This window comes from Acartia tonsa, chromosome 15 (genome assembly GCF_053477335.1).
Source record: "Acartia tonsa isolate MP-2025a chromosome 15, ASM5347733v1, whole genome shotgun sequence".
Classification (NCBI taxonomy): Eukaryota; Metazoa; Arthropoda; class Copepoda; order Calanoida; family Acartiidae; genus Acartia; species Acartia tonsa.
The window spans coordinates 17,002,493-17,020,572 of NC_137274.1; the positions used below are offsets into that span (position 1 = coordinate 17,002,493).

At 36.1% G+C, this 18,080-nt stretch overlaps 2 protein-coding genes across 9 annotated transcripts in view; one reads left to right on the forward strand and one right to left on the reverse strand.

Annotated features, from left to right (window-relative positions):
• The window catches only part of LOC145307341 (uncharacterized), a 53,556-nt gene extending 47,009 nt beyond the window's left edge, over positions 1–6,547 (reverse strand). For all 8 annotated transcript variants that reach the window (XR_013875408.1, XR_013875406.1, XR_013875407.1 and 5 more), the window contains exons 1-6: positions 6,451–6,547; positions 4,899–4,996; positions 4,475–4,537; positions 2,564–2,686; positions 1,890–1,940; positions 994–1,065 (exon numbers count right to left, since the gene is read on the reverse strand). Coding sequence is in view for 2 of the 8 variants with exons in the window: in XM_080149721.1 (XP_080005847.1) it covers positions 994–1,065; positions 1,890–1,940; positions 2,564–2,686; positions 4,475–4,537; positions 4,899–4,996; positions 6,451–6,493 (450 nt within the window). In the remaining 6 variants the exon portion in view is untranslated. The remainder of the gene's footprint in view (positions 1–993; positions 1,066–1,889; positions 1,941–2,563; positions 2,687–4,474; positions 4,538–4,898; positions 4,997–6,450) is intronic.
• A 3,008-nt stretch (positions 6,548–9,555) lies between these two features.
• Positions 9,556–13,269, forward strand: LOC145307289 (uncharacterized). The gene is made up of 2 exons (XM_080149653.1): positions 9,556–10,113; positions 10,510–13,269. Exons 1-2 carry the CDS (start codon positions 10,017–10,019, stop codon positions 11,511–11,513), a joined length of 1,101 nt encoding a protein of 366 aa, XP_080005779.1. The 5' UTR covers positions 9,556–10,016; the 3' UTR covers positions 11,514–13,269.
• The last annotated feature ends 4,811 nt before the right edge of the window (positions 13,270–18,080 follow it).

Genomic DNA, 18,080 nt, shown 5'->3' on the forward strand with positions numbered 1-18,080 from the left:
GAAAACGCGAATAAAAAAATCTGCGGTTTTCGGCGGGAGCGTCCGCCATTTTTAAAAAATCCACGTTGTAACCCATTAAAACAACTTTCATGCCCATTTTTAAAGTTCTATGCAAGTTTTAAAGTCTTAAAACACACACCTTTACGGATTTCGTTTTGGACATTTTTCAACACCCTATATATAATACTAGCGGCTTCGCCCCTAGCCTCTAGGGGCATTGCCCCAAGAGGTATAATTACATCTTCTATTACTTACCCAACAGAACGGATCGCAAATTTTCGCACCTACCCATCAGGAAAACATTTTCTCGTTTAAATAACGAATTCGTAAAATTCGTAAAAAAATACCTAGTCTAATGTAATCTCAAAAAAAATACTACTGTTGCTGCTCATAGTCTAATGTGTTCTCAAGAAATTTTTTTTTGAGGGGTTAAATTTTCATTTTTGGGGGGGTTGGTGGTGTCCCACCCCCCAAGAAAATAGCTTAAAACCACCACAGGACCGATAGGTATATACCCCGAAGAGTAGAATCCAATCGGTTCAGTGGTTACTGAGATCTTAAGCTTCAGACGGACGGACGGACAGACATCAAGCTACTTTTTATATATATATAGGTACTAGCGGCTGCACCCTAGCATCTTGGGGATCTATATCCATAGGGTCATATAGAAAGGCAGAAATATAGCTTAAAACCATAGGTACTAATACTTATTTATAAAAATAAAATAGCCTAAAACCACCTCAAGGCCTACACAAAGCTTCACTCTAAAGGAGAATCGCATAGGTTCAGTGGTTAGCGAGATTCTTCGCTACTAACAAAAAAGCTTAGTACTTTATATAATAGGATAATAGGATGTAAGAATCTAATTCAAAATTAATCCCAGTTTCTAAAAACTGGTATCACCTTCCGGCGACCAGTGACTACCGTCCTTACCTACCTAGTTAATTACCTCATGTGGCCTTCCGGAGACCAGTGTCAGTAACATGTTCTCACCTTTAATGCTAATTCTTTAACTTTGGCTGTGTGAATCTTAGCTCCAACTATTTTGTCAACAACAAATAAATTCTGAAAAATAAACACACATTTATATTAAATGACTTTTGATGCAGATAGAGAGAGGGGACAATGGGCTGTTTATTACACTAGCCCCCAAAGTTTTATTACATCGTTTTCTCATTCGTTGACTTAACAACTTTGGGGAATTTTTATTAGTTGGCTAAGTAAGTTAAGTGTTCAAACGTTTTAACCACTAGATTTAATCTACAGAAGTGTTAATTTAGTAGAATTTCATGTGGGATGTACGTAAATTTATCGGCCATTATCTTATCCTTTTAGATTCCTGCTTTTGATAGCTGGGGGTAAACTTTGGTAAACCTTCAATCAACCTAATAATAAATTGGAAAATTGGAAAAATATGTGGGAGGGGTAATAGAATAAAGAGAACTAAAATTGATTTTCCATTCTTATTTCCCTCTTTAGATTTTAGAATAAAAACTAAGGGGGGGGGGGGGATTAAATGAAATATTTTGCATCCTGGAAAAAACAATGAATATTGTGCAGAATATACACCCCTGCATTAATACCTAGTGAAGATTTCTCATTTACTAGATTAAAATCTTTTTTATCTTGATTGGCAGGTACAAACTAGCCAAATACCTAAAGTCTTTTCCACAAACATAAATATTTTTGGATCATGGAAAGAAAACAAAGTAGCGGGTTTCGTCGTATTTTTACATTAGTTTTTGATTACTTTATTTTATTAGGTTAGGTTAATGATTACCCCGCAGGGTTGGAAATTCGTCTTTTTCAATGATCCATATTTTTTTTTCTCATTATAGAAGGGATAATTTTGTTTATGATAATTGAGAATGTAGATAAATCGTACTTACCTCACATAAAAGTATAAAAGCTTTGAGACCTCCAACTTTATTCATTACTCCCTGAAAAATACAAATCAAACTCTAAAACAAAGTAAAACGATCTTGGTAACCGCTGAACCGATTGGGTCTTTAGGGAATATATCTACTGGTCATGTGGTGGTTTTAAGCTATTTTCTTAGGGCGTTGGACACCACGAACCCCGATTTTTCTTTATCTTTTTCTTTTTGTAAACAAAAACATATAAGCGTTTATTTTCATAATCTAGGAACGAACGATTCTTTATAGGAAGGGGACTTCCCAATACTCCATGGGGCGAAGCCCCTGGAGGCTAGGGGCGGAGCGGTTTGTATTCTTATATAAAAGTAATAGGATGTCACTCTGTCCATGCCAAAAGATCTTATTAACTGCTTTCCAGTTCTCCTTTACAATGAAGCAAACGTTTTCTTAATTTAAAGTAGGTCCGTATGTATGTCCGTACGTCCTATAGAATGGGTAATTTTGTGTATTAGCATTGGGTTTGTACATCAATTTATTTATCGATCATTGTCTTATCCCTTTAGATCCCTGGATTTATACTGAATTGTTATCGCATTGTATTATAGACATCTCTCCGCGGATATTATGCGGATAGTAAGACTGAGAACCAGTTGTAATCCAGCGGATATTTATCAGTTTTACTATACCTTTGCCTCTGGTGGAAACTGGTTTATTTCTGCCTGTAGTCTGGCGTCGAACGCGCTCATGGGGCCGCTGATCTTCAGGTAATCATGGATGTAGCTGTGACAACTATCCAGGATGGCCACCTCCTTAATAATTAAAAAAAAATATAAAAATAGCCCAAAACCTGCTAAAAAGCAGACCGACTGTCATAGAAATACGTGAAAGGGGGAGGGGGGTAAAATGTGGTGACTTTTGCCACGACATACCAGTAATTTTATTTTGGGCGCTACTCCCTTAGTTTTAGAGATAATTGGGTAAAATCTTTTGGGTTGTGTCACTAATTACCCCAAGTTTTGGTATCTCAAAAAAAAACTGGCGGCAAATTACTGCAGATTGTAATTAGTGGTTGAAACGTTTAGACACTGAACTTAATGAACCAAACAATCAAAATTCATTAAAAGTCCCGAAAGTTGAAAAAAAACGTTATTATAAAACTTTGAGGACTAGTATAATGTCCAATGTCCGCACCCTCCCTGGAAAATAATTAGAATTGCCACCCCTGGTTTCATCCAAAAAGAATAAAAAAAGTTAAGTTAGATATGGGGGAGGGGGGAGGGGTATCCAGCCAAAAAGTTGGAATTTTTTTCTATTATTCGCATTATACAGGAATAATAAACGATGAAATTACAGAGTTCATTTTATTATTGTGTCACTAGGTATAGAGTTCTTATGTATGGGGATTAGATACAACCATAGTGTATATTATGTTTTTAGTGATTTTAGATCACTTATTTTTCAAATTACCTTAAAAAAAGTTTTTTTTTAATGAACAGAGAATTTAAAAAAAATACTTTTTATGGAAGAAAAAAACTGGGTTAACCAAAGCACACAATACCAGAGAGGGAGGGGACAATCAGCTGTTTATTGCACTAGTCCCCAAACTCTTGTAATAACTTTTTCATGTTTGTTGGCTGACAACTTTGGGGACTTGGTCAATTTTGATTGGTTGAAACGTTTCAACCGTTGATTTAATTTACATAAGAGATAGTTTTCTGAATGGAATCATCATTGTTTGTACATCAATTTAACGCCCATTGTCTTATCCCTTTAGATCCCTGACACACTACAGATAAAAAATGTTGATATTTATGATACAAGTGTATACACAATAATGGCGTCTCTAGTAACAATCTATAACAGGTCAGGGGTGTATATTCTGCATGTGAACCCTTGCTAGGATGCGGGGGGAGGGGGAATGAATAATATGTGGGGTATGGGAAAAAAATAAAGAATAGATTCATTTTTCTCCCTCTTCGGGGGGAAAAGTAGGGGGGGGGGGGGGGGGAGGATGAAATATTTTTTAGCAGGAGAAAAAATGAACCTTGTACAGAATATACACTGATACAGGGGTCATTTACGAACCTCAAGAACCAAAACTGGACTGGAAGTATTTGTTGCAGCGATAAGAAGATTAGGTACATAGACAAGACGTAGATACAACCCGATAGCATAGTATTAATAGCATACAAGGAGGGTGGGAACTGTAAATTGTATCTTATTCGAGGAATAAAAAATATGGGTAATTTTATTAAATTGTGAATGGTTACTAGCAGTGTCTAAACTTTTTATCCAGTAAGAGAGATGTAGATTTCGGGTAAAATCCGTAAAGGTGTGTGTTTTAAGGCTTAACAATAGTTGTAGAACGATAATATTCACTAAATATATGATGTGTATTTCTTATTGAAAAGTTTAAATAAATTTTTACTACTGTTTTTAACTTATAACACATAACCTTTACGGATTTTACCTGAAACCTACCTCTCCCTTTAAATCTAAAGAAGAAGTAATTTTGTTCGTCATCATTGGGAAAGTTCATTAATTTATCATTCATTGTCTTATCCCTTAACCTTGTCTTATGCCTGTCCATATTATACCTTATCTGATAATTGAGGTTTAGGAGGTTTTGTAACAGGGGGAACAGAAAGAGCGGCAGCATTCTAAAACAAGAACAAAAATATGAAAAATAGCCAAAAACCTGCGAAAAGTCATTCTGTCCGACATGGATGTTTTATACTTATTTATGCTCTATAATGATGGGAATGTTGACAACAAATTCAGCATTCCATCTTAAATAGAAGCCGAGAAAATCATATTTACGGACTAACGCTTCTAGTAATAAACAAGGATGACAACATCTATTTAGTCGAGAAACACAAAAAAATAAAACGACAACACACATTTCTATCCCAGAATTACAAAATGGACGTACTTACATTTAAGAGCTAATTATAGAGATGCTTCGCTTATAACAGTATGTCTAATCATCCTGGGAACCTTCAAAGAACGAATAAATATTACCTTGCCGTTGGCCTCTGTGAAAATGGGCAAATTCAAAGTTTTCTTTGAATTATTTTTCTTCTTCCCCTTCTTTCCCCCCCTGTCAGGCTCGGGTAAACCTAAAATAATGGATTGTTTATTACACTGGTACCCAAAGTTTTTTTTGTAGATCAGGAGGACAAGAGCCATTGGACGACTGTAAACTGTAATTGGTACCAATGGTGAAGTAGGCCTGCAAATTGCAAAAACGAGGCGAGCAGTTTCCACAGAATTAAACATTACATTAAATTACAAATACCTACCTATTAATATTATATTAGATTTCTGAGAAAGAGAAAGGGACAATTGGCTGTTTATTATCAGGGATCTAAATGGATAAGAGACAATGGCCGATAAATTAATGTACATTCACACAATGACCCCTTCTGTAGATTTAAATTAGAGGTTGAAACGTTTGATCACTCAACTTAATAAACCAACTAATAAAAATTCACTAAAGTCCCCAAAGTTGTTGAGCCAAAGAATAAGAATACGTTATCATAAAACTTTGGGGACTAGTGTAATAAACAACTCATTGTCTCTCTGGTTTCTTAAAGAAGTCTCCAAAGTTTTATAATAAAATATTTCTTGTTAGTTAGCTTAACAACTTTGGGGACTTTAACTGCATTTTGAGTTATTAAGTTAAGTGTTCAAACGTTTCAATTCAATTTTACTCTACAGAAGGGGTAATTTTTCTGTGTCATCAATTTATCGGCCAATGTCTTATCCCTTTAGATCCCTGTTTAGGACATCTTTCTCCCCGCGGAGGCTTCAATAATGGAAGCTGTATCCCATCCTATTATTAACTGCGACAATGGCTCAACACGAAGTGCATCCGCTCATCGTCGGGAAGGTGATAGGTTCGAATCTCGGTCCGACATCGTGTCATAACTAAAGACGTAAAAAATGGTTCCCAATGCTGCGACGTAAATAGTTTGAATGAGGGAATGCCTTGGCCCATAACAGGCGCAACTCGTTACCATGCACAGTTGGGACTTCTCAGACAAAGGTCGTGCATCTCAGAGAGTTCATTGTCTGATGGACGAATGGACAATTTCCACCGCAATTATAAGCGGAGTATGTTTCAAGGTGCGTGGAGAGAGGTCTAGTACCCGAAGCGACACCAAGCCCCCTACAGTCTTATCCTAACCTATTATCAGCTGACAAAAACTCGGGGAGGGAGCAGACATTGGACTGTAAATTAAGCTGGTACCCAAAGGTTTATCAACTATGTTTTTTCATTTATTGACATTATAACTTTAGGATCTTTAATAAATTTTGATTGGTTGGTTCAAACAAGCAGTGTCTAAACTTTTCAACCAAATTCAATCTAAAGGAGGTGGGGTAACTTTGGTTGGGTATGTTCATCAGATTATCGTCCATTGTCTTATTCATTCAGATCCCTGCAGGCGCAGTCTATGGAAAATTTGCATACCCAATTATGATAAACTAAAGTTTTCTTGCATACCCATTGATGATAAACTAAATTATCCCTGCATACCCAATGATGGTAAACTAAATTATCCCTGCCTACCTGGTATTTCTCTGTAGCCCTCGCTTTGTTCTTCAACTTTCATTTTCAACTTTAGTTTTCTCTGAAAACAAATATTTCTTGATTTTTAGTAGCGAAGCTAGTCAATAATTCCAAATGTCCGTCCGGATACGTAGGCAGGATACGTACATTGGACTGTAAATTACACTGGTACCAAAAAGTTTTATAAACAAAATATTGGGTTAATTCTGTTTAATATTTTTCTTTATCTTTTATAAATATTAGGTATATAGGTGCTGGTTACTACCATATCCAATCAAAAACAGAAAACCAACCCTTTGAAACCCTGACCTTTGTCTGTAAGTCCTAATTGTCCATTGTAGTAATTACACATCTGATCGACATAGCAACAGTAGTTACTCTAATATATTGACTACTTTACTAGATTTTTATCACATGCGCATCGTATTATAGATAGCTTCCGCGGATATTAAATTGAAAAATTATGTGATTATAATTATACCTAACCAGTTATGTCAGACCCAAGGTGCCGAAAGACCGGGCTGATAGAACTGGTATTTTTCCTATATTTTTAATTAATATTCGTGGAAAATTGTCTGTAATACGATGCTATACATGATTTTTCGGTTTGGCCAAGAACCGATTCTAGTCCAGCGGATATCGCATCTGACATAGCAGCAGTAGTTACCTTAATATATTGACGTCATTAAAAAATTTTAAGTTATTCGAATTAGCCTCCAATAACATACAAAAGCTAAATTATTCTATGGATCTAAAGGGATAAGACAAAGGCCGATAAATCAATACATCCCCAATGATCAGATACACAAAATTACCCCGTCTCTAAAGTACAATTAGTGGTTGAAACGTCTGGACACACACTCAACTTAATAAACCAACCTTTTTATCAAAATAAAAGTCCTCAAAGTTGTTAAGCCAACGAATAAGAAAACGTTATTAAAAACTTTGGGGACTGGTGAAATAAACAGCCCAATGGTCCCTCCCTTCCTTCCTTTAAATAATCGATAAATTATACCTAAAAAGTAATAATAATAGTAAAAATTAAGACGTTTTAAAAGAAAATCGTTTAGTAACAGGAAAAAAAACCAGTTTTTGTAAAAATTATACATTTACATATTAAATGTCAATTTTTTTCTAAAAATCTCAAAATAATTCTACTTCTTTTTTAATTCTAAACTTCAAAAAGATCCATTTTTTGCTCTGATCTCTCTCTCTCTTCAACTCTACTTCTCTCTCCTTCTCCTTCTCTCTCTCTCTTGTTTTGCTATTTCTTAAGATTTGGTTTGGCAGCTGGAAAAACAGAGATGAAATATTTTATAGATTGGAAATTGTTGAAGCTGCTTATCCTTATAATAAAGTAACAGGATGTTTGTGTGTCTGTGTGTTTGTGTGTTTGTATGTTTGTACCGAAGGATCTCGCTAACCGCTGAACCTATCTAGTTCTCCTTTACAGGGTAGCTTCTCATAGGTCCCGAGAAGGTTTATAACTATTTTCTTGGGAGGTGGGACACCCTCAACCCCCCTAAAAATTGAAAAATCCCCCCAACAATTTTTTAAAAAATTTTTCTTTATAATCTAAAGTACGAAAAATTAGGTTGACCAAACCTCATGGGGCTTCGCCCCTAGAGGCTAGGGGCAAAGCCGCTAGTCAAACTATATATAACATAAAGTACAAAGTAACCAAAGTATAAGGATGTTAGTCTGTCTATATTTTATATTAGGACCTCTCAATATATAAAATAGAATTAGCTGGACTGGTTTTAGGCTGTTTTGAGGCTAGATTGTAGATATATGTCTTGAACCTCGCGCCACACCCCATCCCGATCCCATTGAATATTTTTATGTTTGTTCTAAAAAAATATTGGTCAGCCTTTCCGTCCGTTACCGTTAGGTCTTTTCGTTAATTCAGACATGTTAGAATTGGCCTTTCGATTTAAAACTTGGAATAGTGATTCCTGTATTAGTTAGGTGCGATTTAGAAAGCGTAGCAATTCTATAATCAAAATGTCCAAAATGTCCGAATGTCCAATTAAAACATTAGAGCTTGTTTATTTTTCAACATTGGTGGTTTGAAAACCTTTTTCCGATATACGAAATATTTAATAAAAGTTAGAATAAACGACTTTTGTTTGTGAATATTTTTTTATTAAAAACATATATTTAAAAGTAACACAAAATATTCGCTATTCATGGTGCAGTGTAATTCGAATTATGCGGGGGTTTTAATCGAGTTTCGAAGAACAGATTAGTTATGAGATGGTGAATTTTCGACACAATCGAGGGGATGGAGGTCCGATACATTCGTTGTTTTTTGTTCCTAAATGTAGGGTACGAAAAGTGCATATATGGGAAATGAGTTTAGTCGACCGTAGACGTATAGAAAGCACGTCCGGCACGGGTCGCTAATTTCAATATATGCAGCCTTGAAGAGAGGAGCGTACCGTACCGTCCTGATTTAAGAAGTAAGGCAGGCGGTACGGCAAGTGACGTCAGAGAGCATCTGAAGTTGTTATTATGGCAGGGGCCATTTATTTTGTTGATATGTAATTATCATTTTGGCCGCCAGGAGGCAGCAGTTTACCTTGCGCACAGAAGGCATGGTACGATAGAAAGATATATAGAATTGGCAAGCCCAGACGGGCCGGGTCAATTTTTTAAGAAAAGAATTACACCAGTATAGGCAGAGGGAGCACCTCTTGACTTGAGCAGCATCGATAGGCCGCTATGTACGGTACGGTACAAGACAGGCAGGTTGCTTATCCCACATGGTTAAAAATTTGATCATTTGGCGGGAACACACACCGAGACACACACACGCATGCCAGTTAGCTTGCAGTTAAAGATTAATTTTCTTCAATTGAAATTTAACACTCGTCCTGTCAACATCTCAATACTCGTGTTAAAAGATAGAGAATATTATAGTAAAAATCAAGCTTTTATATACAGTGAATGCATTTTTAGTACTTATTAAAATTTATCAACATATAATGAAACAAAGATAGTGAAAAATAGTCAAAGAATTTAAGTTTTTTAGGCGATAAAATTTATAAAAAAATCCCCACCCTCCCTCCCTTTTCACGATAAATTTTTGTTCCTTCATTTCTTTTCCAAAGAACTTTTTCACAAAATCTTTTGAATTATCTTGTTTAGAAATGTATTTACTTTAAATTTTTATTTTTTATCAATAATTTATCACTTCCAATTTTCATATTTTTCTTTTCTATTCATTCGTTTTACCGCAATTACTGTAATTTTTTCATCTTTTTTGATTTGATTTTATATTTTTACGCAATACATTAGTTTTGATGATTCATCAAAATTATATAAAAATACTATTCCCTTTTTCGTTAATCAGTTTTTTATTTTTTACTTAGAAACAGATCTTTTCCTTTACCCTTTTCGCATTTTTTATCTTTTAATTTTGGCAATACATATTTTTCTTATCTGTTTCTTCCTTTTTTATAATCCCATTATATTTTTATTTGATATCCTTTTACATTTCAGATTTTTTATCCGGTTTTGTTGTCTACTTGGATTGTTTGTTGACATCCTTTGTTTTTTATAAAATGGCTGAGCCTCACGACGAAGGGGAGATCCCCGATCTTGGTGACCTTGCTGGAGATTTACCCATGGAATACGAGGGTTTCGAACCCATATCTCCAGGTAAATTAAGCCACTATTTGGCCTTTATCGAATATAGGCATGCGACGCGAATTTTAATATGATTCTTTGAAACGCCAATTCAGATATATGAAATTAGTAATAATATAATATATATATAAAACATCAAGATAGATGTTTTTCAACGATTCCTTATGACCAAGAACAAAATTAAGCCAAGCATACGAGCGTATTATTAGTAACATTATCTCAAAAATTTATTATTTACGCGATTATACATTTTGTTTATCCGCAGAAAACATCATTTGCACAAATACACCACGTTATTTTAATCACCTAGCGGTAGAATAAACAAAGAAAATCTCATTAATTTTCATTACAATTTAATATAGAGTTACACATATGTTAATCCAATTTAGTATTTCTTTTGTTTTTCAGCTCACTCCATTGAGAATGGTCTCAACGACGACGTTGATGTCAGCAGATCTAGCGAGGAGGATGTAGATTTAGGATTGAATCAGTCCCATTTTGGAGACATCCAACAGGACAATATCCCAGCCATGCCTACGGAACCCGGTGCGTTTAACGGCGCAAATGCAACAGTTCATATAGCTCCCCAAGGATCCTCCACTCCATTGCATCCGACTCAACAGGACCAAGCCAGACACGTCCCTCCAGCTCCGGGCTTTGCTCAGCACCCAGCAGGACACAGCTATGCCATGCATCCTCCTGCAAACCAGAGTATGATTTTGCCCCCAGCACCTCAGCCGCAGATGTTGCCAGCAGCCAATAGCGTTAACGATAAGGGACCCATTCGAAACAGACGCAAATCGGCCGAAATTTTGCGCATGGCAGCACAACCTTTCATGGCGCCCCGCAGCAAGACTGTTGAAAGACCCCAAGCATCTAAGAATCCGCCGGTTAATGACGTGCCCAACTCGGTTCCCAAGCACGTCCTCATGGATGTTATCCAAGCATTGTCAGCTAATAATCAACCGTCCGCTCATGAACGACCACAGGTTCAAGCTCAGCATGCTCCACAACCTTCCACAAGTCATGCTCCTGTCGCAGCCTTGCCCACACCGTTCAATCATGCTTCAAACGCGATACAGAGTCAGCCATTCCCACTCCCGGACGGGTGGACTAAGGTGGGCCTACCTTCGAGGCGATTGGTAGATGGGGTCCCTGCGCGCGCAAAAACACCATCGTTCATTCTGCAGCACTATTCAACAGTGCAGCAGAAGCGTTTATCGGCGATCACGTCGATAAACGCATCGATGGTCAGGGACTCCAACTACCTTCGCCTCATGCAGAAGGTAGGACTCGACCTGCAGACCGTGACCCACAACACAGAGGTGTGTATCATGTTTTTTATCCAATTATTTCTTAAACAAAAATTATTTTATTTCGATCAGCTAAGAACAGATTTCACGAACATTTAGAAAAATGTTTAATGATTTTTAATGAATTCATACGTTATAAAATCTACGGTATTCTGAAACGAATATTTATTAAAACCTTTAATCGAATTCTCAGTATTTTTTATCATGCCTATTCATTAGGAGTTTTATGATCAACAACAGAATAACGCTCATAAAAGACTATTGATCTAGGATGTGATCAGAGAGATGTATTATCAAGGATTGCCAGTACAGGTGCATGGTGACATACATCGCATGATGAACACGTTGCTACTCACACTAGAAGTCCTTGCCTTCATGTCATTATACGTATCACTCACCTTCACAACCAGCCCTTCAGTCGTTACAAAGTAAGTAATATACTTTGAAATTTTTAGGACCACTTAGGTACTTACCAAAATATAAAAAATTTTTTCACTCTGCTCTTATGTATATTAGATACGTTATTGAATTGATATACAACATCTCAAATCATACACGTTTTTTCAATTAATCGATACAACCACATATTTTGATATTAAAATGTCATTTGTTTCTCACAAATCTTTCACCGCTTTCCCGAATTTTAATTTCAATCGAACTTCATTATATACAATCCGTATTTGACACTTAAGATAATAATATTTTGTCATATTTCCTATATAAGCTCAGAGTTAACTTCACCATGGGATAAGAGTTAGTTATTACTTAATTCCCAGCTTAGACATTTCGAAAATTTCCTTGCAACACACGAGTGTGGATTATTCAAATTTTTCATCTCTGGATGTTCAGTTGTTATTCTAGGGTCTATAATTACAATTTTTACCTGTCCTTTTTTCCCCATGAAATTATTTCCCATTTTATAATTTCCCTTTTATCATCCAGGTTTGCATGCAGCGATAACAAACAAGTGCTGCAGGGAGAACGCTTAGCAAGATTAACGTCCTTAAAGAAGGAACATGAGGAATACGAACGCAAGAGACGCGAGAGGGAGAGAGATTCCAACCAACCTCGACAGCCAACCAAACGCTTCACAGGGGTCTGCCACAACTGTGGCAAGACTGGCCACCGTCAATCTGCTTGCAAGGAGGCCAAGAAGAAAGAATAGGATACTGCGGCAACTTCTGTTTCGAATGCTCACATTCCATCTACGTCGAGCTTACACATTCAACAGAGTTGCCATACAAATCCTATTCCCGACGAAAAGTCATCTGTCGACCCTTCTCATGCCACAAGTGACAAACAAATTAGTGATTCAAGCGATAATACGGCGGCCATGGACAATATTGCGGCTCAGAACTCTCAACCATTGACCGGTAAGCCAATTATTATTACATCCCAGCAATACGCCGACAGTTTAAACACTTCTAGTGATGCCGACTTTTGCCGTTATATTGATTCGGTTATTGACAATTTAAAATCCAAAGGCTTTTGTCCATTGGAAAGAGGAATTCATAATCCCAAAGCCGTATTATTTTATCATGAGGTGCTCGGCGCAAATGATTATGTCTTAAATTTGCTTGAATGGGGATACTTCCCACGCTTAATATCCGAACCTCCTCGTGTTATAGACCTCAAAAACAATAGAAGTGCTCGGCAACACATAGACTTTGTGAGAAATAAGACGAGGGAATGGTGCGACAAAGGTTACGTTCGCAAGGTTGTTGACAAACCCAGGTTTGTCAACCCTTTAACCGTCGCCACGAAAATCGATTCTGAATCGGGTGAGTTAAAACTCCGGCAATGTGTCGACTTATGCCGGAGTTTAAACGACCATATCGCCAAAGAGTCCATGTGTATGGAGGACGTCAGCTCTGTCCTTCCGCGGGTCACATCCGGAGCCTGGATGTCGGTTCTGGATGTGGCCTCGATGTACTGTCATTTAAGTTTGGCCAAGGATGCCAGGACATTGTTTGGATTTGCGGTCGAATCGGAGAGTGGCCAACGAGAGTTTTATGTATGTCTCACTATGCCATTCGGCACAGGTATTAATTTCTCATCACTTTTACAAGAATCTATATTACTATGACAAAAAATGGCTATTATTTTCTACACAATATTTCTGTCGTTTTTAGACTGATTTTTTATTTCTAACCTCAAGGTGCCACGAGTCGACGCCGTGTACATGACAAAATCGCATTTGGGTTGATATTTTTTATTCCTAAAATTCTTTTCACATTCCACAGCGAATTCTCAACACATTTTTATTACAGGACCGGCCACCTATGTGATGGATAAACTCATACAACCCATAGGGCGATTTTGTCATCTGCACGGCGTCGACTTCTCATGTTTCGTCGACGACTCGATAAACATCAGCCTGACAAAGATCAAAGCCTTAGCCTGTCTCAAGTTCATCAAATACGTTTTCACCTGTGCAGGATGGGAACTCTTATTGGCCAAAACAAAGGGTCCAGCTACCATGATTCTTTATCTTGGATTTCACATCAATACTATCGACATGAAAATAGCCGTTCCACATTTAAAAGTGATTATCCTCGCCAATGACATCAGTAAACTTATCGACAAATTTCATGTGGCAGGCCAGATTCATTCCAAAGAGTTAGCGCATGTTCTGGGAATGGCCTGCCACTTTATCACAAGCCATGGAAACATTATGCGCATCTGTACTAGGACTTGCCAGCAGCAGTTAGGTTTAACTGTACAACTCCATGACTGGAACAGTCACTTAAAGCTGACGGACAAAATGACCTGGGAATTATCCCACTTGAAGGATTTCATAGTTAGGTATTGTTTTTTCACATTTTCTCACGTCGCAAAAACGAACCTTTTTAGTCTATACCAGAATCACATTCCTTCAATTTTTAATGGATTTTTTATTTTTTCTAGGTTCAACGGCCAGGCTATACGCCAGATGCACACCACTGTTCGTGTCCTTTTACCAGCGGAGCAGGAGGTTTATCTTGGACTGGTTAGCCCCAGCGACGTCGCCAGGCTGGCTTCTATCATGGTCAGTGATTCATCCGAAACGAAGGCCTACATCTATGAGGCCGATCAACTACGGATCATCCAGGATTACCCCTTCAAGCTGGATGAGCAGCAACAAAGCAGCACCTACAGGGAGTTACTTGACGTTCATCATGTGTTCCAACACAATAATAAGTTTTTAGAACTTAATAAAGGTCAGTCAGTCGCCTGGCTAACCGATAACCAGGCCGTCGTTTCAATTTTGCAAAGGGGTTCTCGCATCACTCAGATTCAGCAACTAGCCATGGACATCACTATTTCACAAGTTCAAAATGATATAAAAATTTTGCCTGTGTGGCAACGCCGTAATACGTCTTGTGATTTAATGGCCACATCTAAGAACACTAAATGCAACATGTTTTATTCTAAATTACCTGACGAAGCAGCAACAGGAGTAAATGTTTTCTTGCAAAATTTGTCCTCCAATATTACTTATTATGCTTGCCCGCCAGTTAAACATATAACACCTTTAGTACACAAAATTTTAGATCAATCTGATATTACATGTTTACTAGTAATCCCATATTGGCCGTCAGCTAGTTTTTGGCCTCTTTTTATTGATTTAGGTTGGTTCAGACCATTTATTAAAAAGTTGTTCATTTTCCAGACTAGTTTTACATCAGAATCTGACAAATGCATTTTCAAAGATCAGACGAATTTTTCTATGATGGCACTTTTAATTAAATCCTAAATTCATAGGTTATTTTTCACACACGATTAAATTTTTTAATAAGTAGAAACATATATTACCATATAGACGATATTTGCGATTTTTCTTAAAAAATGAAACTTTAGGATATTAATATGAAAAGCCATCAAAAGAATATGTTTGTCCTCTAAAACATTAGTCTTTTTAGACAGAAACTATATAGTTGCCAATACCTCTATGTTGTGTCATTCCTTGCACGTTGAATATTTTTGGTCAGTAATATACTTCACGATATATTTTTATCTTGAATTTCACGATTATGGTCGTAATTTTAATACGAAGAATGCTACTATTCATATTTTACACAGAATTATAATACGACTGGCCACGATATAAAATTGTTAGGAATGATTCCACGTTTAGGTGTTTTATTTTATATGTAAAATTTTTTTCGACTTATTTTAGATCCATCAATCTAAATTATACTCAAAAGTTTTTCCACATTTTACAATTTTTTAACCAATAAGAAATGTTTAGTCTTGTAATAACACATTCCTGGCATGGAATGTTTTTAGTAAAACAATTTCGGACGAAAATTTGTTTAGACCAATCAATCAAAATTCTTTTTTATGCAAATTTCATCTGTGATATTTTGCCAGATACCAGATCATATGGTGCTCGAGCCGCAACAGGTACACTCCACAACATCCAACTGGTGTCACCATTCAATCAAGCGACACATTTCATTGACGACACAGTCTATCACCCCGCCGGATTCCGTCGAGGAGGCGCAGCCATTCGCAGCTGGTTGCAGTAAAAATATCAAACCAATTCTTCTGGCTAGAGAAATAATCTATTAGGCCCATTTATTCGAAATTTTTTATGTAAATTTATGTGCAATCTCTCCAGAAAATTGTAAGACATGGTAGATTTTTGGTTTACCAACAATCATTTTTTGATCTAACTTTAGGCCCATTTTTTCCAAATTTTCACGCAAAAAATCCTTTATAAACGCAAAACCAAGATTGGTTTAAAGCCAGGCATTTTCGCTTTTACGATAACAATCATTTTTAGATCCATTATTTCGAAATTTTATGTTTTTCATTGCAGACAGTCTGCTAAGTATTTATACCTCAGCATTTCATATGCATTTATCACGCTTTAGTTCAAATCCATTAGATCCATTAATCTAAATTTATAAATGAAAATTCATACGTGCCATACAGTATTCGAAAATTTCTTGTACCAGCTCAAAAACTACTCTAATCATTAAAAATTGTACAAATGTATCCGAAAATATAATTATGAATCATTATTTTTTCTTTGTTATTTTGTATATATTAAACATAACAATGTCTCGAGCATTCCAGATGCTTTTTTGCACTGGTACAAGAAATTTTCGAATACTGTATGGCACGTATGAATTTTCATTTATAAATTTAGATTAATGGATCTAATGGATTTGAACTAAAGCGTGATAAATGCATATGAAATGCTGAGGTATAAATACTTAGCAGACTGTCTGCAATGAATAGTAAAACATAAAATTTCGAAATAATGGATCTAAACATGATTGTTATCATAAAAGCGAAAATGCCTGGCTTTAAACCAATCTTGGTTTTGCGTTTATAAAAGGATTTTTTGCGTGAAAATTTGGAAAAAATGGGCCTAAAGTTAGATCAAAAAATGATTGTTGGTAAATCAAAAATCTACCATGTCTTACAATTTTCTGGAGAGATTGCACATAAATTTACATAAAAAATTTCGAATAAATGGGCCTAATAGATTATTTCTCTAGCCAGAAGAATTGGTTTGATATTTTTACTGCAACCAGCTGCGAATGGCTGGAGAAATAATCTATTAGGCCCATTTATTCGAAATTTTTTATGTAAATTTATGTGCAATCTCTCCAGAAAATTGTAAGACATGGTAGATTTTTGGTTTACCAACAATCATTTTTTGATCTAACTTTAGGCCCATTTTTTCCAAATTTTCACGCAAAAAATCCTTTATAAACGCAAAACCAAGATTGGTTTAAAGCCAGGCATTTTCGCTTTTACGATAACAATCATTTTTAGATCCATTATTTCGAAATTTTATGTTTTTCATTGCAGACAGTCTGCTAAGTATTTATACCTCAGCATTTCATATGCATTTATCACGCTTTAGTTCAAATCCATTAGATCCATTAATCTAAATTTATAAATGAAAATTCATACGTGCCATACAGTATTCGAAAATTTCTTGTACCAGCTCAAAAACTACTCTAATCATTAAAAATTGTACAAATGTATCCGAAAATATAATTATGAATCATTATTTTTTCTTTGTTATTTTGTATATATTAAACATAACAATGTCTCGAGCATTCCAGATGCTTTTTTGCACTGGTACAAGAAATTTTCGAATACTGTATGGCACGTATGAATTTTCATTTATAAATTTAGATTAATGGATCTAATGGATTTGAACTAAAGCGTGATAAATGCATATGAAATGCTGAGGTATAAATACTTAGCAGACTGTCTGCAATGAATAGTAAAACATAAAATTTCGAAATAATGGATCTAAACATGATTGTTATCATAAAAGCGAAAATGCCTGGCTTTAAACCAATCTTGGTTTTGCGTTTATAAAAGGATTTTTTGCGTGAAAATTTGGAAAAAATGGGCCTAAAGTTAGATCAAAAAATGATTGTTGGTAAATCAAAAATCTACCATGTCTTACAATTTTCTGGAGAGATTGCACATAAATTTACATAAAAAATTTCGAATAAATGGGCCTAATAGATTATTTCTCTAGCCAGAAGAATTGGTTTGATATTTTTACTGCAACCAGCTGCGAATGGCTGCGCCTCCTCGATGGAATCCGGCGGGGTGATAGACTGTGTCGTCAATGAAATGTGTCGCTTGATTGAATGGCGACACCAGTTGGATGTTGTGGAGTGTACCTGTCGCGGCTCGAGTACCATA